The 26421-nt window shown below is 30.7% G+C and overlaps 1 protein-coding gene across 3 annotated transcripts; it reads left to right on the top strand.

Moving 5' to 3' along the window:
• The first annotated feature begins 489 nt into the window (after nucleotides 1-489).
• Nucleotides 490-22607, top strand: LOC134706938 (flotillin-1-like). Of its 3 annotated transcripts, none has more exons than XM_063566318.1 (12): nucleotides 490-635; nucleotides 3236-3311; nucleotides 7762-7852; nucleotides 9214-9357; nucleotides 10084-10203; nucleotides 11096-11191; nucleotides 15965-16117; nucleotides 16327-16508; nucleotides 17262-17307; nucleotides 17660-17797; nucleotides 19761-19925; nucleotides 20906-22607. In XM_063566318.1, the coding sequence occupies exons 1-12, from the start codon at nucleotides 590-592 to the stop codon at nucleotides 20930-20932; spliced, it is 1284 nt and encodes a 427-aa protein (XP_063422388.1). In that variant the 5' UTR covers nucleotides 490-589; the 3' UTR covers nucleotides 20933-22607. The 3 variants fall into 3 exon arrangements, with proteins under 3 accessions (XP_063422388.1, XP_063422386.1, XP_063422387.1); XM_063566316.1 differs by lacking the exon at nucleotides 7762-7852 and adding an exon at nucleotides 5170-5260; XM_063566317.1 differs by lacking the exons at nucleotides 7762-7852; nucleotides 11096-11191 and adding exons at nucleotides 5170-5260; nucleotides 10853-10948.
• Nucleotides 22608-26421: the final 3814 nt, after the last annotated feature.

Below are 26421 nucleotides of genomic sequence, written 5' to 3'. Positions count from 1 at the left end.
CATACATATTATTTGGACCGCAGTCCTACACAGGGCCACCCAAATGCCGGGTATCCTATTCGCAAGTACCTATAATCAGAGACATATAATAACATATTATATGTCTCTGCTATAATAAATAAATAAATAAACTTTATTTAGAGTCGGCAAGGTATACAAAACAGAGACATCAAAAGCTCTAATGAGCTTTTAACCGACTATATCCTCACTTTACTTAAAGTTACTCGGTTGTCCCAGAGACATATAATATTATATGTCTCTGGTTGTCCATAGAATAAACAGTACGTTAGTACTTTGATTTTAAAATTTTGTGACAATCATTATTCTGTGTAAGACGGAATAATTTATTTATGCAATAATATGTAAAATAAAAGATATTTTTTTTAGGAAACTTGTTATTTATCAATACACAAATGGCATGTGATATGTTATTGTGAAATAAAAAGTTCTTGCGAAATTGAACGACCTTAACCTTTTTTTACTGTATCAGCCAATCAAAGTTAAGCTTTTCATTCAGTGCGGCTTGCATAAACAGGAACTTGGATAAATTTTATGGGGTTGGGTTTACAGATTTGCAAAAGTCTGCAACATGGGGTTCGAAACATGTGGACCGAACGAAGTAATGGTTGTTTCGGGTAAGATTGCATTATAATCAGGTCATAATTACAGTCATACATATCCCGCGAATGGACGCCGAAACATATCTTTACGGGTTGCTACTTTTAAACTCTGTGTCCCATTATAGATAAATAATTCTTCCATTTATTATAAGTGGGTACTAATTACATAATCTGCACTGATGCACAATGGCTTAGAGACCCACCATGAGTGGATTGAATAAAAATGTTCCCTTGAAAATTGATAGTCGACCTTCCCATGACAGGATAAAAACAAGTGACTGTGGTAAAAGGACAGAAATTCAGTTCAAAAGTGGACTATTACTGTGTTAGATAAATTATTACTTAATTTTGTACTCGACCCCTACATTTATCTATTCATAAATGTTCATTTACAAAATTAATTTTGGCAATTATGAAGTCAGACCCTAGAACAGAGCTCCAGATAAGCTGCGTATTTGCGTGATCATGCAATTCAAAAAATAGAAAACCCAATGCAATTGCCCATTGCAGGGTTCAATAACCCAATTAATTCAAAGGAAAACCCAATTATATGCCAAAACCATGAGTTCTCAACCCTTTTGTTGGCTACCGTTTGCGTTATTTACCCTTATCTGTTTTCACTTGTTGCGTAATCTATAATATTTTTATTATATTTATAATTGGAAATGTCCTTTCGTTCTAAAAATAGATTCCTGCATATCAAGTAGCTGAAATGGGTCCCTGTTGGCATTTTCCCTTGCTCAAAAGGTACACGTGGTTTTGAAATCATTTCGATCTTCTCAGCGTTTATCCGATTAGCGTGCGTCATGTTGTCATATTTTTTTTTCGAATTGCTTGAGATTTATCATAACATACATTTTGTACATTGAATGAAAACGAAAGTGAATGTCCGATAAAAATATTGAATAGAAGCATGTTTTCAGCTTCTTTTGCATAGCTGAAGGAAAGATATGATGATAACAACACTCAGCCAGTGTTTTTAGGAAGCGTCCGTCGAACGCATGGGCGTGTTTGCGTACCTCAACGAGAACATAATTTGCTAATAAACACGGGACTTCGTCAAAAACTGAATCAGTTGCCGTTAGAAAATGTGAAAGGCCAAATCAATTATGAAATGATATGTAATTGGAAACCAAAAGTTCTAATAAAGGATGAATTAACCCAGATTTATGTAAATTGAATAAAACAAAAACATTCAAGTATAGTGAGAGTTTATATACTATTTTTTTTCTTTCGTTTTACGGTTAATGAGTGAATACACACACAGGTACTCCTCTCAGAATTTTTAAATAAAGGTATATAAGAGAAAAAAAGATCTGAGACGAGTGCTTGGGAATGCACATATCCGTTATATACAGTTTACATTATAAGTTGTGAGAAATTACAAAACTGACAGAAGGTTAAAAATGGGACACAAATTAAACCTACAATTGCTCGTCAGTGAATTAAGAAAATAAAACAGCTATAGCACATATTATTCAAAGAAAGAAACATACTTAAGATGGAAAAACATCCGGGGTTGATATTGCCTAAATATTCAATAGTGTGTTGATGTAAAAACCCAATACATTAAGGAGCCTGGTGGTGAAAAACCCAATTTGATATTTACTTGAGGGGTGAATTTGAATTGATAATGCAATTGAAAATCTTTATCACCCAATTACATAAGAAAATGGTGGGTAAAAACCCCAATTTGTGAATTCTTATCTGGAGCTCTGCTAGAAAATGCAGGTCAGTCAAGGCTTTTATTGTTTTCTTTAGAAATGAACTTCACTGTTGTTAAGCCAAATATTGAAATAAAGTAATATTTGTGTTTCCTATTACATCTATAAAAAATATAGGGAAGATAGGTACATCATAATTATTATACACTTCATTTTTCTAATATTTTTTTAATTTGTTTATATAAAATCAATTCATGCCGTTTCCGCCTATGACATAATTTTTGAAGTTGTTGAAGGCAGTTATAGGCTGACTTCATTTGGAACCCAACCTCTGACTAGAGTAGATGGGATTGACATGGTTATACATGTATATAACACTTGTTATGATTGGATAAACCTTTTCTGCAAATAGTAACTCGAGGAGCCCTGGGTTGTTGCAGGTTCTTGTTATGGACTTGATATCCCAGATGATTGTTATGAAGTCAATCCAATCAAATTTGTAATTGAACGTATTTAGAGTAAGGGCATTGCACATCCAGTAATCTAGGTCTTCAAAATTATTTACCATTCATATGGAACTCTAAGTCAGAACTCGGGTTCCAAATGAAGTCGGCCTATATGATCATGATGATAGAAGAAATTCTGACTTAAACAGTACCTATTGGAAAATGACCAAAAAACTTTCAGTAAGGTTATTTCTAAAGCTTAGAATAAAGGATAAGAAAGGAAATAGGAAACATGTAAGTTCATGAAGTTTGTTTACTTTTGATAATGTAAAGTTGCTGTTACATCAGGACTAAAAATTTCTAATTGAGAAACACTATGTGACTACATGTATATATCTTTTGGTATCTGAAAAAAGAGAATTTCATGTTAGGCAGCCACTGACCAACACAAAATGTAACTTAGCATGCTTAGTGAATAAAGCATTGAAATTATTGTCTTTTGTAGGATGTTGTCATGGTAGATCATTATTTGTTCCTGGTGGTCGATGCTTTGTATGGCCAGTTATACAGAAATTACAGAGGTAAATATAATACATTTTATACAAATAAAGTACAAAACACATAAGATAATCAGATTATTGATCATAATTTCAACATATTCAGGGAGATGTTTTCAAACATTAGACTTCCTCATCATGCTTTTAACTATGTATAATTATATTGCAAACATGATTCAGATTAAATACAGATTTTAAAAAAAATAGAAATTGTAAATGTATGATGTTCAATAACATCTTGTGTCGGAACGTTATTGGCCATGATGTCTCACAAGTACTAAGTGTAGGTCAATGTTTGAATTACATGTATTCATGTTATGTTAGCTTAACACGTATATATTTTGTGTTAAATAATTATGAACCTGATTTTATGCTCCAATGAAATGTTAGTATTAACTTTATACAATTTACCTTGACTTGATTTTGTGCAGCTATTTTGGATTGAAAAAAGATTTGAAATTGGATAAAAGTCGGTCCAGATCAAATATGAAAAGAATCTTGTACTTTTGATTCTGAGATACAAATGTATATATATATATGTATGTACATGTATGCAAATGTTAAGAACATATCAAAAGGAACAACAATGTTTCTAAATTTCTCTCAGATTTGTTAATTCCATCAAATAAGGTGTGAAATGTTTCGTTGGTCACACCACTTACTATAGATAGAGGTTGAATACATTGTACATGTCATGATATCATCACTGGAATATATTTTTGTAGGTGAGGTTTGGAAAGTGGTGTTATTTAGGTGGAAGCATTTTATCATGCTATTCCCCTATAGTTGTTTACTTCCTTGTCCTCTTGTGTCATTTGCACAACTCCTTATTTTTACCGTAAGCTTTTTGTAAAATCTTGGGCAGTAACTAAGAAGTAATGTCTTCTAAAATCAGTTAATGAGTAAACTTTGCTAATGATACTTGATTACTAACTCTTTTGTGCTGACCAGAATGAATCTGAACACTTTGACATTATCTATTGAGAGTCCACACGTATACACTGCCCAGGGGGTGGCAGTGTCAGTTACGGGCACGGCTCAAGTAAGTTAATTTACCTGACTGTCACTATTTATTGTGATATATATGTATAACTTCTTGTTTTTATATGTAGAGTTTTGTTGGGATGCTGCCTCCTGTTGTTTTTGCCTGGCCATATTTTGGTTTTATTGCCTGGTCATATTTTGGTTTTATTGCCTGGCCATATTTTGGTTTTATTGCCTGGTCATATTTTGGTTTTATTGCCTCGCCAAATTTTGGTTTTATTGCTGTTATTTTGCATCATTAAAAAATCCTTTCATGAAAGAGAATATTTTTAACTACCTTTTTGTAAACACTTAATAATTTCCCCCTTCTAAAATGATTTTTTATTTTTTCTGTAATCAAGTTAGTTATATCTACATTGTATATGATCATAATTTTTTGTTGTCTCATGTACAGTTTCAAAGATATAATGTATTCAATAACAATATTGATAGAATTAAAAATAATAGATAACTCCTTTAGCATGTTAAACATTTGGAATGTTTTTTACGCTAAATTTTAGCTACAAAAGTGCTTTTATGGACAATATAAATTGAAATTTTCAAATGAATATGATAGGTATATTTGTCGTGACCAAATTTTTGAATATAAGCTATATCAGCATCTAATATTTTGAAATATCATGACTTGAAAGGGGAGACCAAGCATCATACACACATATATGATTTCAACAGGTGACCTGTGTATTGGCATTGCTTGTTCAGTTTTCCCTATTATAGGTTAATTATGCATCTATGTGTAGATTTGCATAATCCTGTTTTAGTTTAGTTTTATTTTATGTTTGCAATGGTAATTTTGTTTTGCATAATTTTGTTAATTTTTGAAGCATTTGATTTTCAGACTCTCCCTAAACACCATGACTTTACACATTGAAAGTCCAAATGTGTACACACAATTTGGTGTAGCTATATCAGTTACAGGTGTTGCACAGGTGAGAAAAGAACATTTTACAATATTCAAAATTTTGGAACTTACCACTTTAATTTACCTCTTTAAGTCCAATAAAGTAAGTTTTGAGGGTCATGATGATTCTATTAAAATGCATTTCAATTGAAATTTATCTTGAGCAGGCTGGCAAATTTGTTGGCATTTTCAAAAATTGTATCATTGTACATGTACATGACTACTAAAACATATAACAAAGATTTGGACCAAGATGCTTATCAAGTGAAAATTAGTATTACAAATTATTATATTTATAATTTAAGAAGTAGTAGATTTTAATGATACTTTATCACACAATCGATTAGCGAACCAACTTTGACAATCTTAGAACTAATTTTATTGGACAATGCATCGGCTTGTTAACATTTGCATTTTTCACATACTTACAGAAGCCAGAAATGCTTGGTTCTGGGAACCAGAAGTGGTAGTTTATTTCAGTTTGCATTATGAGGTGATTTTTGTATATGTTCATAAATATTTATAACTAAATTGATAGATTTTATTCTTAGGTTATTGAAATTTGTAAACATCAGTTGAATTCATAAGCAGCAAATATAATATATAAATGGATTTTGATTTAGTTGTTTTTCCTTGTCTCATTTTTTGTCATTTTATTTTTACTGATTTTCAGTTACTTTTCCTTGTGTCGTGTCAGATTTTAGTTATTTCCCCTTCATATTATATTTTTGCAATTGTCTCTTTATCAAATCTTTCTGTCAAATACAAATATTTCTCCCTGTGTCAGCTGCAAAGAATGATCTTGATTGTGAGATATAGGAATGTTATTGCTCTCTCATGTAAAATTCTTGTCAGATTTTTTTAAAACTTATATCATAGCATTATATCAGATATGTCTAGGACTGGTTATAAAATCAGTGCCAATCAATTATTTTTAAATGAGTTATGTCCTTGGAAATATTGATTATTATATGGAAAATTGCATTGTTAGCACTCTCATGTGTACAATTCTTTGAAATATTAGTTATATAGGAAATCACATTGCATTTGCCTTGAAGCCTTCATTTTCATTTTCTGTAAGATATTTTTAAAAAGTTTTAAAGATTAGAACCAACTTTAAGTAATTGCCTTGGTACCTTGATGGCTTGAATAGTTTGATAAATATATCCAATACGGGGGACATTCAAACACTTCAGTGAGCTTTTCCCAAGCAGTATAATTTTGATTTCTTAGACTGAGAAATTGTCCATTTACCTTTTACCCTGTACAAATTGACATACATTTACTTAAATCTTCAAAGTGCATAAACAGTGAAATAATTTACCACTTCTTGCATGTCTTGTTTTAACCAATACTATTATCATTATGCTTTCTTGTTGGTAAAGCAAAAGAAATACAGTAACTTGTTCTTAAGCATGTCTTTGTTAAAATAAGCGTGTGTGTTTTTTTAACATTTTTATAAACTAGTCAATATTGGCAGACATTGCATTATGTACTATTGCTTTGCCAACAATTTCCTCCTATACTTACTCAGTGTTTCTAGTTTTGCATGCTTAACCTTGCATCCTTTGTAGACATTTAATGATTTGTTTTGTTGCTACTTGCTTTGCTGTATTACTGCTTTGTTTTTAGATTATCGCTGAATACCATGACTATCCATATAGAGAGCTCAAATGTCTACACACAACATGGTGTAGCTATTTCAGTACTTGGTATTGCCCAGGTAATGTAGTGCATGGCCTTCGCCTGCAGATGAACCATGTTTTTGGTTGAATTATAGAATGTTTCCTGGGGATAATGATGCTTTGAAAATTTCGAAAATATTTTGATATCATGAATATTGAGAATGGAAAATGGAATTAAAACTTGGTCATTCAAGATTTGTAATATTGCTTAAGTCCCTAAAGCAATATTTTTTTAATTTTGATAAAAAAAAAACCTTCTTTTCTGTCTGTTATGTGTCTATATTTAATGAATATTGCTGCAAATTTTCAACACATCATAAAAAGTCACTTGAAACTTGCATGGTTTTCTGTTGATTTTGAGAGCTATGTGATTTCAGAGTCAGCCTTAATTTAATGACTCTCCAGATAGACAGTCCTAATGTGTATACACTACAAGGAGTAGCAGTTCATATGAAAGGAATTGCACAGGTAAGAAGTGAAGTCTGATATATTGTGTTTAGTTTTCATTTTTCGCTATCTTGAGCGTGGTTCCCACCTTTGCATGAGTTTTTCCCCAGCAAACCAGTTCACATGATTTTAGAGTAAGAAGGTAATTATCAGCAAGTCTAGACTTCTTGCCATCACCCACTGTTGCAATGTACGTAAGTATGAATATTAACGTCAGTCTTCACTAAACATGTACATATAGCTGTGGTAGAGGGTTGTCTTCCCTTTGTTAAATGTAATAAAACTACATGACATGTCTTCATGTTAATAAATAAGAAAGCATACATGTCGGTAGACCACTACAGCGTATAATGTAATGACTGTTCTGTTGAAATGGTGGAAACTGATTTGCTTTCAGGCTTGACCTTAATCTTATGACCCTCCACATAGATTCTCCAAACGTGTACACCCTGCAAGGTGTTGCTGTATCTATCAAAGGCGTAGCACAGGTAAGGACAGTTTGATTAAATAATACATTATAAGTCAGATGAGTTTTTATCTTATTGTAGCCCAAGCCAGACAAGCTTAAAGGTTAAAGGTTGACATGAATGCATTCACAGTGTAATTGTAATAGAATAAAAGTGATTAACTTCCTGAAACATTGAAACACAAAATGCATACATAGCTTACATATATTTAGATAATACCAAAAACTTTAAATTGTACAAGTTTGGCTGTATTTAGAACAAAATGTAGAGGTGTTATCTCTCTGCCATTTTAAGCAGAAAGGTTATGACGAACCTTAACAAATGTTATGAAATTTAAATCCTGTCTAGCACTTACCCTCTCTTTCCAATTCTTCTCTGCCTGTCTAGGGTTGTAATCCTTTATGTTAAATCCTTATACATGTATGCATCATTATCAAGATGTGCATAATACTTGCTTTTTTTTTAATAGATTTTGTATAAATTGTTGTTGAAATAGACCTTCACCATGTTCACCTTAAAAGTCAAATTTTAATATTGTAAAGTAGTGGGTTCACTAACTCATAAATTTTGGCACTGAAATTTTTTACCTTAAAAAATGTTGTGAAAGTTTTGTGAGACTATACATTAAGATGTCTAATTGTTTCAGTTAAAAAAGATTTTCACCAATTGCGTTATTTCTGATGTACATGTATGTATAACATCAGTATAAGAGATTTTCTCTAAAACCTAATTCTTCTCCTATTTTGGTCAAATTCAAGACAGTCTTCTGATAAATTAATTTGAGGGTAGCACCACACATAGAATCTTGAAAATAGGTTTAAAAAATGATGATGACCATTTTCTTAAAAATTGACAAATATGAAATTACTTCCTATTTCAGACTTAAATATGTGTAAATATAGAGCAGATCTTCACTTTTCTGTAGTTAAGGTTCACAAATAATACATTTATTTATATATTCACATTAGATTAACAGTTGAAGTTATATGAAACTAAATTTTTCTTGTAATAGAAAACAATGTATAATATTCTATATATATATATATAATTTTTTTTACATTCAACTTACATTTCAGATAGCAGTTATATTTCCAAATTTGTTTCAAGATATTTCTCTTAGTATTAAATGATAATTCCTTTTATATTTTCTGAAAAATGAAGTGACAATTTTATTGTAATTTTGAGATTTTTAAAAACATAATTAAACATTTACTTCTAAATTTAGATCAAGCACTAAGTAATTTTAAATATCTAGATATGTCATTGTTTCAAGACTAATTTAGCTTCTCAGTTTGAGTTGTTAACATAATACATAAAGTATTGTATATATTTGATGACGCTACTTAGCATTGTCATTTATATTTATTAAACTTTTATTATAGGTAAAAATTCAAGGATCCAACCAGGACATGTTAGCATCTGCTTGTGAGCTGTTTTTGGGGAAGTCAGAAGCACAGATAAGAAATGTTGCCCAGGAAACACTAGAAGGACATCAGAGAGCTATCATGGGAAACATGACAGTTGAAGTATGTACACTATACATACATTGTACTAGTTTTTTACTTTGAAATTGCACTTTACCATGTGGCTGAGTAAAATTAGTAAACTGAAACTATAAGCATGATAATACATCCCATTTTGTCATGACTTACTTATACATAATGGATTGGCTAACGGGACCATTGTTTGTAGTTATAAAATTGGTATTTTTGGTGTCATTTGCCATCATAAAAATAAAATGTTCTCTTCAGAAAAAAGCCTGGAAATTGAGATTTAAATAAGTAATCTTCCAACAGTCATTGACATAATGTACCCCCGGTAGATGTCTATTTGTTGTTGAAGACAACATTTCTGTTAATCTATTAATGTCATCTTTAGTTGAATTGTTTTTTGGTGTGGTTTTCTGACTTCAAACAGGCATTTGAACATACGTTGCAGTTAAAACTAATTAGTAAGGGCTCAATCCTGTCTTCTAAACTCAGTACAAGAACATTTGAGGGAACGTTAAATAGAAGAATAAACAGTAAACGATGGTTCCGATAAAATACTTTTAGTACAATCTTATGCAATGCTAAAAGTTCATTTGTACAGAATGTATATGGTGGAAAAATTAAACATTTAAATCTTGTTTCAAGCAATATATATATATATTTCTATTGATATTGAGCTTAGCATTAGAAACCTTTATCAATAGATGTTTTATGTCACAAAGGGACAAAAACTATATATAATGATTGTTATGTTTTGATCAGGAAATCTACAAGGATCGTAAGAAGTTTTCGAAGGCTGTGTTTGAAGTGGCATCATCTGACTTGGTGAACATGGGAATATTTGTTGTCAGTTATACCATTACTGATATCAGGGATAGTGAGGTAGGCAAATATATTTAGTAAATCACTTTTTTGAAAGTTTTTAGAAACTTGTTTCAAAGTTTTCATGCTACATGTATTATATAAATGTTCTGTATATTTTTTCTTTCTTTAATCAATTTTTACCTAAATTAGATAAATTTTAGCCACGTCAAATCTAAGAAAAATTAATGAAGAAAAATTAGTAGAAAGATGGGAATTTTCATGAGTTCATTACCTAAGTGATTAAGTCTACAATACCCATGATTTATTGAAATATTCTTCTGTTTTTAAACTGAAAGCAGTACCAAAATAAGGAATTCGTCTAGAGCAAAATGTAAAAAATATGCTATTCATATGTCATATACAAAAAATATTCCAGTCAGTGAAACTGGTGAGTCATTACAGTGTGTTTTCTGTTGTTATACTAAGCAATGATCTATTCATATGCTGTTTACTTCAATCTAATCTCATTTGAACATTATTTTTGTCATTTTATATGTTTACAGCTTGTAGAAAATTTTTTGGTATTACACATGAAGTGACATTGTTTACCAACCTGAATCAGAAAGGAAATGGTTCTATCAGATAGTCAGGTTAACAGATGTCATATCAGAATTTATTTTTCAAATCTTACTTGAGAAATGATTGGTAAATGCATTACAAATTTCAGGGTTATCTACATGCTTTGGGTATGAAGCGTACTGCTGAAGTAAAAAGTGCTGCTAGAATTGGTGAAGCTGAAGCCAAGCGTGATGCTGGAATCAAGGTGAAGTTTATCGTAGATAAATCACGTTTATTTCAGGAATATTATACACGACAGACAAAAGAATGCAGTCACTGCTTGCTGCTGGTATACATTGTACATTTATTTATTATAAACCCTGTTCTCTCAAGCACTAACCTTTATCATTAGGGATATTTGAAGTCACTTGGATTAGCTCGTACTGCTCAAGTTAAGCGAGATGCCCGTATTGGTGAGGCAGAGGCCAGAAGAGATGCCGGTATTAAGGTATCTTGTTGTGTGCTGACCTTCCAGTGAGTGGGAGGAATTATTAGGAAATCACATTCAAACCTCAGCAGATAAGCTGCTAACATTTAATAACGGTGCTTCCTGTAATAAATTTTGTTTAAAATAGATAATTTAAAATATCAAGTCAAAATTTAAAAAAATGAATCAATATATTTTGCAAGCGACCTAAACTTTGTTAAAATGCTAAGAGTCATAAGTTCCCCCTTGTATCAGTAAAATGGTTATTTTGTTTTAAGCCAGTCCCAGATTTCTTTTAATTTGGTTTTCTGCCATGCATGACCCTGTGCATCTGTTGGACTCATTCATATTCATTTTTGACCTGTTCAAGCTTTAAGTATTCCAGTTGTTTAAGAAACTGATTTGTTATAAGAATTAAATGCAAACCAATGCCTTTATGTAGAATCATATGCAAAGTATCAGTAGCTATTCCTTTTACTTTGTATTATTCCATGCTTAAACCTTCCCAATACCATGCATCAATATATGCTGTAATATTCCCCATCCATGTATCAGTCCTTGATTTATCCTACTCAATTCAATTTATAACCCCTATGCCTTATCACTGCTAGTGTTCCAATTGTCTTTGGTATTACCACAAGCCTAGTAGTCAGCACATCTGAACTGATATAGTAAATTATTGTTCACAGTCATGTTCTTTAAGTTTACTGTTCATAAAAGTTATTTGGTTTGAAACAACAATGTTTATAGCCTTAGCCAGATTAAGCACAGCTTTAACTTGTTTTTTAAAGTTTTTTTCTCAAGTACGTTTTTGATTTTGCCTTCCACCTGTTTTGTGTGCCATTAAATAGATTAATATGTAGACAAGACATGTGTATGGCATACTAAATTATAAACCTGATCTATGATGATTATTAACAAATTGTTACTTTTACCCCATAGCATAAATCAATTTGTTTTAAAAACCTAGATCCTTATACCATGAATCATTGTTTAACTCCTTACTATGTATCATTCCATACTGTCCCTGTTTTATATTTGAATTCATCATGTGAAAATCCTTTGTCATGTGACTATCTGGTAAAGTATTTTTTTTATTAAAAGCTAATTACACACCAAATTGTACAATAACTGATAAACTAGTGAAGTAAATTAAACTTAACTGATGTTTGAATGTGAAATTCCAATTTCTCTTATTTAATACTTATATACATGTGATTCATCATTGTGTTGTCCTATGCTTGCTTAATACACTCACACATATCATCATTTTAATTTTATAAATTTGCTCTAGAATAGCTCTTTAGTTTCAATATACATTGTTTTAGTGGTAGCTATAAATAGATGATATATGCATATTGAGCTCTCATGTGCGTGTCACTTCTTGTTTTCGGTATCTGGAAACTTTATGTGGATACACCATAATAAGTAACACATTCTTTGGCAAAAAGGAGTAGGTTTGGATATTGTGCAAGATTTTACAAGAAGCAAGTTTCCCTATATATATTTACCTGTTTCACTTAAGACAAAAGTAGGTATGGTAATTGTCTGTCAGAAAGACCTTGGGTAGGAAACTTTAATTTAAAGAGGAATGAGTTTGAAACTCATGTTTCTATGCATCTATAATTTTTACAAAGATTTTCCTTATTAACTGTAAATATCAATAATTCATTTGGAAATTAATAAAGATTTTTATACAGCTTTAACAACCAACTAACTATAAAATAAATGGAGCAGAACCTTGATATGTCTGCCTGGGTCATATCTGATAGAATAGTTTGATTCTCAAATACTTGCAAGTATAGAATTCAATCAATTAAGTGATTGTCAAACTTAACTACAGTAGATTCCGGGTATTTGCATAGCCTATTTGTCCGACAAAATTATGCAATAAAGCGGAGTATGCTTATATCCGAAATGCCAAATGACAGAGTCAATATAACATCGATAGACAGATCAGGACATGAAGAAAGATGAACTTTTGTAATACACATACAACATACTAAATGTTGATTTATTCTAATAAAAATTATATATCTAGTGTCATATGTGTTATTTTATTTTGTTTCTTTAAATAAAGATTATAAACTCATTTTGTTTTAGTTTATTTGGGTTCCGACTTTCCTTTACCTGGGATACGAAAATAAACTTCTAAAAATAGATTTGTTTCTATGACCCATATGTACAATGTACATTGCTATGCTTTTAATTAAAATACACTTTTAAACAATACTTCACAGTTTTTAATTATTTTAACAATAGATGTGTAATGAATTGCCTTTTTAATATGCAGTTGGACATTGAAGTAACACCTCGTATATATACGAAACTAACGAGGTGTTATGCACAGCAGTAATGGGGCCCTGTACGGGTTATTTGCCGGACACAAGTGTTGAAAGTGAGAAAATATAATAATTAAAAGTAAAAACTCTTTTCCTAAAAGATCAACAATAAATGATTGATGTCAAAAATTCTTTAACCATATATAAATGCCCTACAATATTTAACATTAATACAGATCCCACAAGCCCTATTACAAGAGTTCACATTGGTTATGTCATGATCGATAATTAGCAGGAGTAATTGTTTTTAAAATTAACCTGAAATGTAATCTATGGACAATTGTTTCAATCCAATCAATTATTAACACCCTTTCAAGTTTGAGATAGAATGGTCAGTGTTTTTACAACAATTATCTGTTTGACATTTTTATGACCTCGAGGCTTAAAATAGAACATGGGAAACTTTACCTGTGTAGACATCAAGGTTTATTTTTAAACCAAATTCCATAATATAAACACGAAAGAAACTGTTTTAAAACTTTATTTGAAAAACACAAAAGTAAATATGTAATGATAACGAAAATAAGGATGCATTCAAGCAAATTATACTTACCAAATTGCCGTTTCCGGTCAAAAATCTCGTCAGTTTTAACTAAGCATATCTAGACGGCAATAATTTTCTATGCAATAAACCGAAAGGCCACTTGTAGAGCTATGCATATAACCGGACGAATGGGAAATGGTTTTGTGCAGGAGAATACTATGCAATTAACCGAATTATGCTATTAAGTGGTATGCAATTAAGTGGAATCGACTGTACAACCATTAGAAATTGCAAGTAAAAAAATGTTATGACATGTAAAGGGGGGAAATTTGCTTGCATGCCAAACTATGAATAGAATTAATGGTTTTTATGTACCAGTACATAGGCAGATAATAAAGACCTCCCCTGTTTAGTAATATTCTGTTTTCATGATGTGAAACACTGCTAAATAAGGTGCTAAATGTTTTTCAAATCAATAAGGATGTATATAATAATGAAAATTTGCTAGTAATAAATCTTTACCAATGATATACTAGTTCTATGAAAAAAATTAAGTTAAATTGAAAGGACTGAATAAATATCAAAATCTAGCTAATTGATTATTATTGATTTATAAATAACATAGTTTTAAATGAGAACTTATTTTTTCACAAAACAATTTCAAAAGTATTCAATTCTGACAGTTTTTTATTTGCTTCCTTTCCTAATGCTACTGACTGTTGATAGTTTTGTCATGATTGCTAAGCATATATACTAAGGTCCAATTTAATATTTGCACTGACTGAATTCACAATCACACTCAAACTGAAATAATAAAAAGACATAACTGGTTGTTTATTTGCATACTGAAAAAAAATGTATATGATTTCTGTTGTATGATTGAAACAGCTTTATTTGGTTATCTATTTTGCTCTGAATATAAATACTGTTGTAGTTTTCATGTAAATTTCTGATCAGATCAATATCAGTCTAGTTCTATAAGCATGGCTTTTATTCTCATAGGAATGTCTAATTGTTCATGCATTAATTTCTATTGATTTATGTTTCTAATGTCAATATGAGATATGTTTGTAGAAACAAATGGTTTGTTGATATCTCCAACATGTATAATATGTCTTCAAATATATGAATAATTAATTTTCCAATTTTGATTGATTTCCCTATAGATTTGATATATTATGTAATACTATTAAATGTTTTGATACATATATGTAAAAGCAAATATAGGTCATTAGTAAGGCAGTCTGGATGATGATACATTGTAGATCTACATAAAACTTCACCATGATCATTCTAAGATGGGAATTAGAACAAAAAAGTTGCTTGACCGTAATTTCTAGGTTAATTTATCAATGTTTAACTTAAGATTCAGGTAGTTTTTGTGAGGTGTATTGGTTTTATACACAAATGCATCAAATATGAACAATATACATATGTTGAAAGATATGACTTACTATCTTGCTGCTATTATCTTGTAAAACAAATTTTTAAAAAGCAAATTGTTTGTTAGGACAAAAAGGAAAATCCCTACAGGTCAAAGTACTAAAAATAAATCAAACTACAACAAAGCAGTACAACAGGAACAATGCAGGTGAAGAAACGAGGTTTCTATTATAATGATTTAAGGATCTGGATTGGGAATATAAGGAGAGGGAGATAGATCCCCATTTATTTTAGCTCCATACATCCAAATTATAACATATGTCTCTGTATACTTGTGCATATGGCAAAATGTATGGTCCAATATATCTTAATTGTTTTGCCTGATAGCAATAATGAAATATTTCTTTATAACATTCTTTACCTTAAAATTTACAGTATTCCAAATTGATGTTTTTGTTGGGATGTTCGGAGTTTATGATAAATAATCTTTAATGAGATTTTTTTTACAATGATAATAATTATTGCAATCTTGAATAAAGAATTTAATGTTTGCATATCATTAATTTATGATACATTTTAAAACAGGAAGCCATTGCAGAAGAGGCAAGAATGACTGCTCGTTATGCTAATGATGTAGAAATTGCAAAGGCCCAGAGAGATTTCGAGTTGAAGAAGGCACATTATGACCTGGAAATCCAAACAAAAGCTGCAACTTCAGAACTAGCTTATGACTTACAGGTTATTTTTATTCATTTGTTAAATTAAATCTATGAATATTTTTGTAAAACATAAAACATTATTCTGTTGAAAATTTATTCTATGAAACACTGCAATATGTCTTCATACAGTCCAATGAAGAAAATTAATGATAATGATATGAAAACCAAAGAAAGTGTAACAAGTGTCATTTCAAACATCTTATTGTCATTTCTATTTATTATCAAAAGGCTGCCAAAACCAAACAGGCCATCAAAGAAGAACAGATGCAAATCAAGGTCATTGAAAGGTCACAACAGATTCAATTACAAGAGCAGGAAATCACCAGACGTGAACGTGAACTTGAAGCTCAAATCCGTAAACCAGCTGAAGCAGAGAAATTTAGACTGGAAAAAATTGCTGAGGCTAACAGGTAAGACATACAGAATTTGTTTTGGTTAAGTTTGCATGAAAAGCAATCCAAACCATTATCAGTCGACTACAATGATGAAAAAGGAAGAAAATTTAAATAAAAAATATTACCTTAATGTTTTCCATTGCAATTCAATGTTTAAATTTAAGTTCATATTGCAAAATCAAGGAATCTTTAACCTTCAGTGCTCATAAACACTTTGATTAAAGTTTAAATTCAGTGTGAAAAGTAAGCATACAGAGAATCAATTTGTTCTAATTATCAGATATATATTTGTAAATGTATGTCAAGCAAATCACAAAAATTACTTTTTAGTTGTTTTGTTGTTTTTCACACTAGTCTTAAAAACAACTGAAACATTTTGTCTAAACCACAGTTGCCAAAATTATTTCAGTTTCAATATGAAATAAGTATTAGTTTGTTTTCCCAAGTTAGGAGCCTCTGGCCTTTGATAGTCTTGTATTATTTTAATTTTAGTTTCTTGTGTACAATTTGGAAATAAGTATGGCGTTCATTATCACTGAACTTGTATATATTTGTTTAGGGGCCAGCTGAAGGACACCTCCGGGTGCAGGAATTTCTCACTACATTGAAGACCTGTTGGTGACCTTCTGCTGTTGTTTTTTCTATGGTTAGGTTGTTGTCTCTTTGACACATATTCCATTTCCATTCTCAATTTTATTTCTTGTCTTGTTTATATAGGAAAATATTGACTATATTTTTTATGTCATGTTGAACTGTTCTATATTACAGAAAGAGAATTGTTCTGGAAGCAGAAGCTGAAGCAGAGTCCATCAAGGTATAAATCCTTAGTAAAGATAGTATCTTACTTTCAACTTTAAGTTTCTTGGATGCTGTTTAAATAAACGTTTAACATTTGTTTTTAAATTTTAGGTATGAAAAAACATCACAAATAAATTTTAGATGACAAAGCAAGGAATAGATTAATTGTAGAAAGTAATTTGTTAAATTATTCCTGCATTATGATGGAACCATGTAAATGTCCAATTTAAAAATGAGAACATGAAATACTTAAGGGTGGAAAATGTTGTTTTTTTCTAATATAAAAAGACAATTAAATACATGTATTGTACTTTATTTTTTACATTTGTTTAACATTTTATCAAACGATAGAAATGATTTGATTGTAGTTGAGGGGTGATGCTGAAGCCTACTCCATTGAAGCCAAGGCTAAAGCTGAAGCTGAACAGATGGCCAAGAAGGCTGATGCCTGGAAAGATTACCAAGATGCTGCTATGGTTGACATGATTCTAGAAACACTACCAAAGGTAAACATTTATTTTCATTATTTTACTGTCTACTTCTTATTACTGTGGATTCAGTATTATTCTTTGGATACTATTTTTCGCAAGTTTTGTCTGTTTAGGTGAAACACGAATTCAAATGTTCAACCAATTACAAATTTTCTAAAGGCTTGTAAGGCAGATATTTGCAAAACCACCAAATCAAATATCCTGAAAAAATGCAAGTTTTCTTCCATCAACGAAAATTGATGCCCATGGAAATAAATGTATCCACAGTAGTCTAAAAACTTTTTAAATATCATAGGGATGTTATTTTGATTATCTGGTTATGTTAATATAAGATAACTTCTATTGAAATGTCATTATGGATGGAAAAATCTCAAATAATTGCCATCTGGAGAAACATTGGCTGGTTCCAATAAAAAGAGATCAGACAACTTTTCTATCTTTATACACATTTCAACTGGTTAATGAAACCATTTAAATTGGGTCAGCCATTTACTAAAATTTGATCTTACTTGAGTATAAATATTGTGAGTTCTAATGCAATTAGTTTGTAATGATAATTTTCTTTGGACGTTGATAAATTTTTTGAGGGGTTAGATTTCACATTCTTCCAGTCCGTAACTAAGAAAACCACCGATTTTTTTTGGAGTATGTAATTTCTCAAAAAATAAACAAAATGTACTTTTTGAGCCTCAAATTCTTCTTTTGGTTTATATTGAAACCATTTTAAAGAGTACAAAAAGTAAAAAATACTTTTAGTAATCATGTTTGACATCCAGAGTATACATATGACGTCACATTGTTTAGATGCTAAAGACTATGCAAAAGTTTCGCGGAATTTTTATACCCCCGCTTTAAAAAAGGGTGGGGTGGGGGGGGTATACTGTTTTACCTCTGTCTGTCCGTCAGTCCGTCAGTCAGTCCTTCCCATGAAACTTTCGTCACATTTTTCTCAGGAACTACGCATCCACCAATTCTATCATTTGGTATCAAGATTTATATATGTCAGCCATACCGTGTGATGCGTTTTCAGATTCATCATTCATCGACTTCCTGTTTACCGAACACTTGTATGATTTTACACATGATAGCCAAGTTGAAAATTTTCATCACATTTTTCTCAGGAACTACAATACAAGGATTTCTGAAATTTGGTTTCAGGGTTTATCTAAGTCAGCTATACTGTGTGATGCATTTTCAGATTGATCACTTGACAACTTCCTGTTTACCGAACACTTGTATGATTTTACACATGATAGCCAAGTTGAAAATTTTCGTCACATTTTTCTCAGGAACCACAATACAAGGATTTCTGAAATTTGGTTTCAGGGTTTATCTAAGTCAGCTATACCGTGTGATGCGTTTTCAGATTGATCACTTGACAACTTCCTGTTTACCGAACACTTGTATGATTTTACACGTGATAGCCAAGTTGAAAATTTTCGTCACATTTTCTCAGGAACTACAATGCAATGATTTCTGAAATTTGGTTTCAGGATTTATATAAGTCAGCTATACCGTGTGATGCGTTTTCAGATTCATCACTCGACAACTTCCTGTTTACCGAACACTTGCATATTTTTACACTATATTATCCACTTGCGGTGGGGGTATCATCAGTGAGCAGTAGCTCACAGTTTCACTTGTTCATTTTATGCCATTTGAAAGCCAAAATATTTATAAAAAGACATTTCTTTTGATATTTGGCATTTGTATGGAGATAACTGTAATGTCTTTTTATCATGACCTTTGTAAAACTTGATTTCACTGTCACAAATATCTGTTTACCTATCTACGCTCCACGTCGCTAGATAAACTCAATTTGCAACAGTTAAATCTATGTTTTCACGAAGGCCAAGCTTAAAATACAATACAGTTATCTCCTAAATAATGAAATTGTAAGAAATTATTTCAACCATGAAAATATGAATAATCATAGCGTTAGTTTGCATGAAGTTTAATATTTGTCATTATGTTATAGATTGCTGCTGAGATTTCAGCCCCATTGACTAACTGTAAGAAGATCACCATGGTTTCCAGTGGTAAGGGACCAGTAGGTGCTTCCAAGGTCGCTGGAGAAGTTCTAGATATCATGGAGAAGATTCCTCATGTTGTAGAAAGTTTGACAGGAATTAATATTTCAAAGGTCAGTCAAAATATCAGACTTCAGAACCCTGTCTAGAATTATCTTCAGCATGCTTTTATATTCATTATATTGAATCTGCTAATTTTTTTGTCAGTTATTCTTCTTGTTCTTAAAGATGAGGGTCAACCCATTAGCTATGTCCTAAAATTTAATCACTGTATCTCTTTTAATATGATAAACGTAGGTTCAGTTTGATGAAATAGATCTGTATGAATTTCTGTGTGTCGATGCATAATTTGAACAGGAATATTCTGATCCTAAAGTTGTTAAAGCCGAAGGTGAAAAAATGTAAGAAAAGCAAGAATCAATTTATCAAAACAATGCCCCTTGTAACTTTACCTTGTGTAGAATAAGCAAATTCATCAGCTGAAAATTTGTTCGCAGTAGAATTATTCAAATATAAGGAGGACTTGTAAAACTTAATTGCAAAATATCCCTCTTACATGTTGCTAAAAAGCAAATTATGTATAAATGTTTGGTTTCGTTAAATAGCATATCAAATAAGTAGATTGTGTAAGTATTAACCATGTTTTATGTTTTTGTTTGAAATTGATTGTTTACCAATGTTTTCTTTCAACATCATTTCATTTACCCAGTTTATAGTTTGAGCGATGAAAAATATTATTTATTTGTTATTTATAAAAGAAACCATTATTCAAGTATTTGAACTAAAATTTAACATCAGCTGTTTGTATTTAGAACTTGTATATGTTTATCGAATAGTATGTTTTCAGGTTGTTCGTTTACTAACAATTAATTACAGTTAAACATTTTCTACTTGTTTATTTGAAATTCCTTATTTGGTATGATTCAGACAAACACTTTTTGAAATGATATGCATTTGTTATGTTCTTTGTAAATATGGGTTGAGTTTATAAATTCTTGAATACACTTCATTTGAGGTCAATATTTGTTCAGTAATCCATGTAATACTTACATGTTATAATAAAAATGATAATGTTTTTATGGTTATATTTCAGAACATCAAGGCTGCAACAAGACGATAAGAAGCATTTGAATGAACTCTGAACCTAAAATGAACTTTGAACCTTTTTCTGATACTCTAAAGTTGTAATTACGCATCATTTCATTTGTGTGTGTTAATGTTCGTTGTGTATATACTATCAGTATGTTGTTAACTTATATTACTTAGATACACTTCAAGACAAAGCAGAGATCTAGATTGCCACTGTGAAATGTTTATAGTTATTTTATCACTAAATACTATCATATAAGTGAATATAAATCAGTCATTAAATGTGACTTAACATTCTGTATTTTATACATGGACTTTTATATTTTATTATCACTGTCAGTTCCTTGCAGCTTTTGTCCAAACTATTGTTGACCACTGTGTATATGATAGCTATGTAATAATTTTCTATATGATATGTGTCATTGTAAATTCATTGTAAGTTTTTCATGAGTAAATTTCATAATTGAATAAAGATTTGCTGGGATAACATCTTGTATGCTATGGAAAAAAGTAAACATTTGACTGATTCGATATCTGACATCTTAATGTTTATTGTACATAGTTCACATGTTCTTATGAAGCTGACATGGATTTTTGGCCTTATATTTTTTTAACATGAAATTGCAGTTTTTTTTTATCCACACAAAGAAATTATAGTATCTAACTTCATAATATTTTCAATAACTAGTCTAATTTTAAGTTTTATAACTTTATATGCATTTTTTTATTTCCTTGTTTTTTATGTAGAATTAGTTGTCTTATTTATGAGGGGGGTATCTTTGTTGTATTTATCTATATGGAATAAGGATAGAGATAATTGGTAAGAAAAGCACAGTGGGCACATACAATTTATAAATTGTAATTTTCATTTGGATTCTTAATAACCTTCATGCAGATTTTCTCTGAAGTTTGATTGGAGAGATACATTAAATTGGGATGAAGTAAATGTTATGATGGAGACATTTAAAACAAAAATTCAATTGAAGCAAGCTGCAAGTTTTTTTATATTTAATTGTGAGTCAACATCTGATAGAAGAACTAGCAATAAAAATATAAAGAAAGTACAACAGTATTAAATTTTCCTTTTCTTTTTAAATGAGATTTACTTGAAAATTATTTCTTTTTTCGTCCAATTTCTTAATTTGTTTTTTTACTCAGGGTCATCTTGTATATTTTTATGGCAATTTGTTGTTGCATTTGTTATTTTTATTGATTAAGATAGAAAATTACATTAATACTTTGTTTTAATCAGATACTTCATTATAATTCTTTTTATCCTGAATTAAAATACTGTTGACAGTCTGAATATATGCAATTAAAAGATTTCTAAAATGAATGCTTAGATTTAAGTAACTATTGAAAAATGTATTTTTATGTAGGAAATTTGTTTTTTTAAATGTAATTTTAGATATGATCATGATTTATTTTAAACATCTGAATACAATCTTAAAAAACTTAAATAATTTGGTTTGATCTTAATAGTCCATAGAATTCGTTTTTTTTCAAAATTTAACTTGATTGAATGGGTGGTATTTTTTAGGAACAAAGATAAAACTATTTAAAATGAGAATCATCCTTACCCTGTTATTTATTGCAATATTTAAATATATTCATATAACAGTCCAATAAAACATTATTTCATTGTCAATACAATCAAATTTGTATAATCTGTATAGTGAATAAAATATTTGTACTCCTTATACTTATTCAGTGTTTATTTGTATTTTCTGTTTTGGTCTTGTGATTACTGAATTATTTAGTGGCAAATATCATGTTTGATCTTCTAGGAAACTATAGACAAATACAACCTGTATTCAATCTTTCATATAGATTCTGAAAAACCATACTATCCCATCTCTTCCAGCACCTGTCTAAACTTTTACAAAAATCTTCTTCTTTGAAATTAAATGGACAATTGTAATGAAACATGTCCAAAACAATCGATGGGGTATCTTGTTTTAAAATGTGTACTGTTGCAAACTATGCAGTATGGGCTCTGCTCATTGTTGAAAGCCGTACAGGTAGAAGCTCTAACTGTTATCAAGTTCTTACTTTTTATGTTTAATCACATTTTTAGCTCACCTGGTCCGAAGGGCCAAGTGAGCTTTTCTCATCTCTTGGTGTCCCTCGTCATCGTCCGTCGTCTGTCGTCATTAACTTTTACAGAAATCTACTCCTCTGAAACTACCGGGCCAAATTTAACCAAACTTGGCAACAATCATCATTGGGGTATCTAGTTTAAAAAAAATGTGTCCCATGATCTGGCCAACCTTCCAAGATGGCCGCCATGGCTAAAAATAGAACATAGGGGTAAAATGCAGTTTTGGCTTATAACTCAAAAACCAAAGCATTTAGAATAAATCTGACATGGTGGTAAAATTGTTATTCAGGTCAAGATCTATCTTCTCTAAATTTTTCAGATGAATCGGACAACCCGTTGTTAGGTTGCTTCCCTTGAATTGGTAATTTTAAGGAAATTTTGCTGTTTTTGGTTAATATCTTGAATATTATTATAGATAGAGATAAACTGTAAACATCAATAATGTTCAACTGAGTAAGATTTACAAATAAGTCAAAATAACCAAAATGGTCAATTGACCTCCTGAGGAGTTATTGCCCTTAATAGTCATTTTTTAACAATTTTCATAAAATTTGTAAATTTTCACTATCATTTTCCACTGAAACTTACTGGACCAAGTTCATTATAGATACAAATAATTGTAAGCAGCAAGAATGTTTAGTAAAGTAAGATCTACAAACACATCACTATCATCAAAACACAATTTTGTCATGAACTATCTGTGTCCTTTGTTTAATACTCACATAGACCAAGGTGAGCGACACAGGCTCTTTAGAGCCTCTAGTTTCAATTGGGGAAACCATGCAGCCAATATAAATTAGAAGATTTAATATTCATGAGTGCCAATGAGACAAATCTCCATCCAAAAAAGTGAATTACGTAACAAAAATACAGTACTCTGAGGAAAATTCAAAACGGAAAGTCCCTAAAAGTTCGACATTTATGGTGAAGCCTTGGCTCACACCGAACAGCAAGATACAAAGGGTCCCAAAATTATTAAAAATATCAAAATGATACATTCATAGTTATTCATAAAACAAATTTGAAGTGCACACGCAATCAGTTTACTACTAATTGGTTCTTCTGGTGGTGCTAGTTTTAAACAGATTTTTATTAATAGTTGTGTTATGAGAGCCAGGTACATCTTTTAGTGCCAAATTGAAATTGTTTGAAGAATAAATAACAAAGCATGGCTAATGAAAATATTAACCAATTTAACACATGTGTTCATAACAAGGTCATTAGCAAGTGTTGTTACTTTGATGCCAAACATGCATTCAATGTGTTCTCCAACGTAGATTTCATGAAAGACGATGTGAAATGAAACAAAATTAGTATGCTACAGGATGGACAACCCCAAAATTCACTCGGATAATATTTTGGAAATGAGTTTTAAACGTTTTACCTGGTTAAGACTGTACCAGTTAAACTTCAATCTGTCAATGCATTTTGATGGAGTTGCCAAACTTCAATATGTCAATGCATTTTGATGGTGGTTGCCGATTGACACAATGTGGCGCAGACAACGTGGACGGCGACGAAGAACGATAAAAGTAACCAAATGTATCTACAACATGGACTTAAGATCGATAGAAGTAACCCTATTAGACAACTGGAGACCTTGACAATTTGACAACAAACGAAGCAAGCATTATTTTATTTAAAAGGTGTTTATAATTATTTAATGAATGGCTGTTATTTATTTTGAATTTATTGAACCATAAAATTAATTTTTGACTCTTCACATTGAATAATCCGCGAAGCGGATTATGTTAAATGTGAAGAGTCAAAAATTAATTTTATGGTTCAATAAATTCAAAATAAATTATTGCCATTTATTATAAATAAATTTCTATCAAACATAAGGCTCAAAGATATGTATTAATACGAATAACAACGTGCACAGATGTTTGCGTATGAATACACAACGTTAGAGTGGGCGTGTCTCCATTAAAATTGATAACATTGAAAATAAAGCTAATTCTTTTAACCAATCAGAAGACAGTAAATACACAAAATTTATTTATTTATTTATGTTACTTTGGTCTCGTTAAAATGGCTTTAAGATTAAAAAAGGTGTCCACTGATCCAATTTCCATTTAACTTTTAACTTCAGAAATCAAAACGATTTTTGACAAAAATGTTCTTGTGTAGTATTACCATGTTCGTACTAATAGGAAAATATATAGCGTAACGTAGCGACTCTGGTCCCTTGCATTTTGTAATACTACGACATTATAGTTCTTGCATTCATTTTTATCTACACTTTCAGTTATCCACTCTTCACACTCTACCCAAGTGTTATCAGTAAAAAAAAAATCTTATACCAATATGACGACAGTTGTTGTACTTTCGTTTGATGTGTTTTAACGTTTGATGTTGCCATTTGATAAGGGGATTTCCGTGTTTTAATATCATCGGAGTTCAGTTTATTTTTGTGTTGTTTTACATTTTGAATCTAAATAGACAAAACTGTCAACAATAGGGGTACACAACTCAACATTGTGTTATACTATTAATCAATATAATCTGCTATTTTCTACATGAGGAAATGCCTGTACCTAGTCAGAAAGATGATTGTTGTTTTCCTTTCGTTTCTTGTATTTGAGCTCTTGCCATTTTATAAAGGACATTTTTTTTTTAAATTTTCACTGAGAGTTTGGTGTCCATGTTATTTTGCTTTTTACTTTAAACCTCAAAGTATTGTAGATATCAGATGGGGTACTGATATGAAAGGCCGTTCATGTCAAAAACCCGATAAAGTAACGCGTTAACATTTAACGCGATAAAATCACATTTAACGCGATAAATGTTGTTTAAACGCGTTAAAATCATTTTTATCGCGTTAATTGATAATTTAACGCGTTAAGCAATTCACTACAAAAAATGACAAAAAAACTTTCTACTTTCGCCTTAACTAAGTTTTAAGACGTCAGATTTACTCGAAACCTGAAAAATGAAATAGCCGGATGTGTCATATCTTCGTCAATTAACGCGATAATGTTGAGATTAGCAGCACATGATGTAGAAGCTACTTTAACGCGTTAAATGCAACTATAACGCGTAAAAAGCAACTTTAACGCGTTAAAAGCAACTTTAACGCGTTAAAATCAACTTTAACGCGTTAAAAGCAACTTTAACGCGTTAAAAGCAACTTTAGCGCGTCAAAAGCAACTTTAACTCGTTCAAAGATACTGGAACCCGTTTAGAACTATTTTAACGCGTTAAAAGTTACTTTAACGCGTAACATGCAACTTTAACGCGTTAAAAGCAGCTTTATCGCGTTGAATGCACTTCTAATGCGTTAAATACAACTTTATAATAATAATAATAATAATAGCTTTATTTAAAGAGAGTAACTTATTTGGATTAAACCAATTTTCAATAAGGCTCTCTATAATATACATACAATGTTAACAATATGAATAAAACATAATTAA

Source organism: Mytilus trossulus, chromosome 2 (assembly GCF_036588685.1).
Source record: "Mytilus trossulus isolate FHL-02 chromosome 2, PNRI_Mtr1.1.1.hap1, whole genome shotgun sequence".
In the NCBI taxonomy this organism is placed as follows: Eukaryota; Metazoa; Mollusca; class Bivalvia; order Mytilida; family Mytilidae; genus Mytilus; species Mytilus trossulus.
This window is presented reverse-complemented; position numbering and strand designations above follow the sequence as displayed.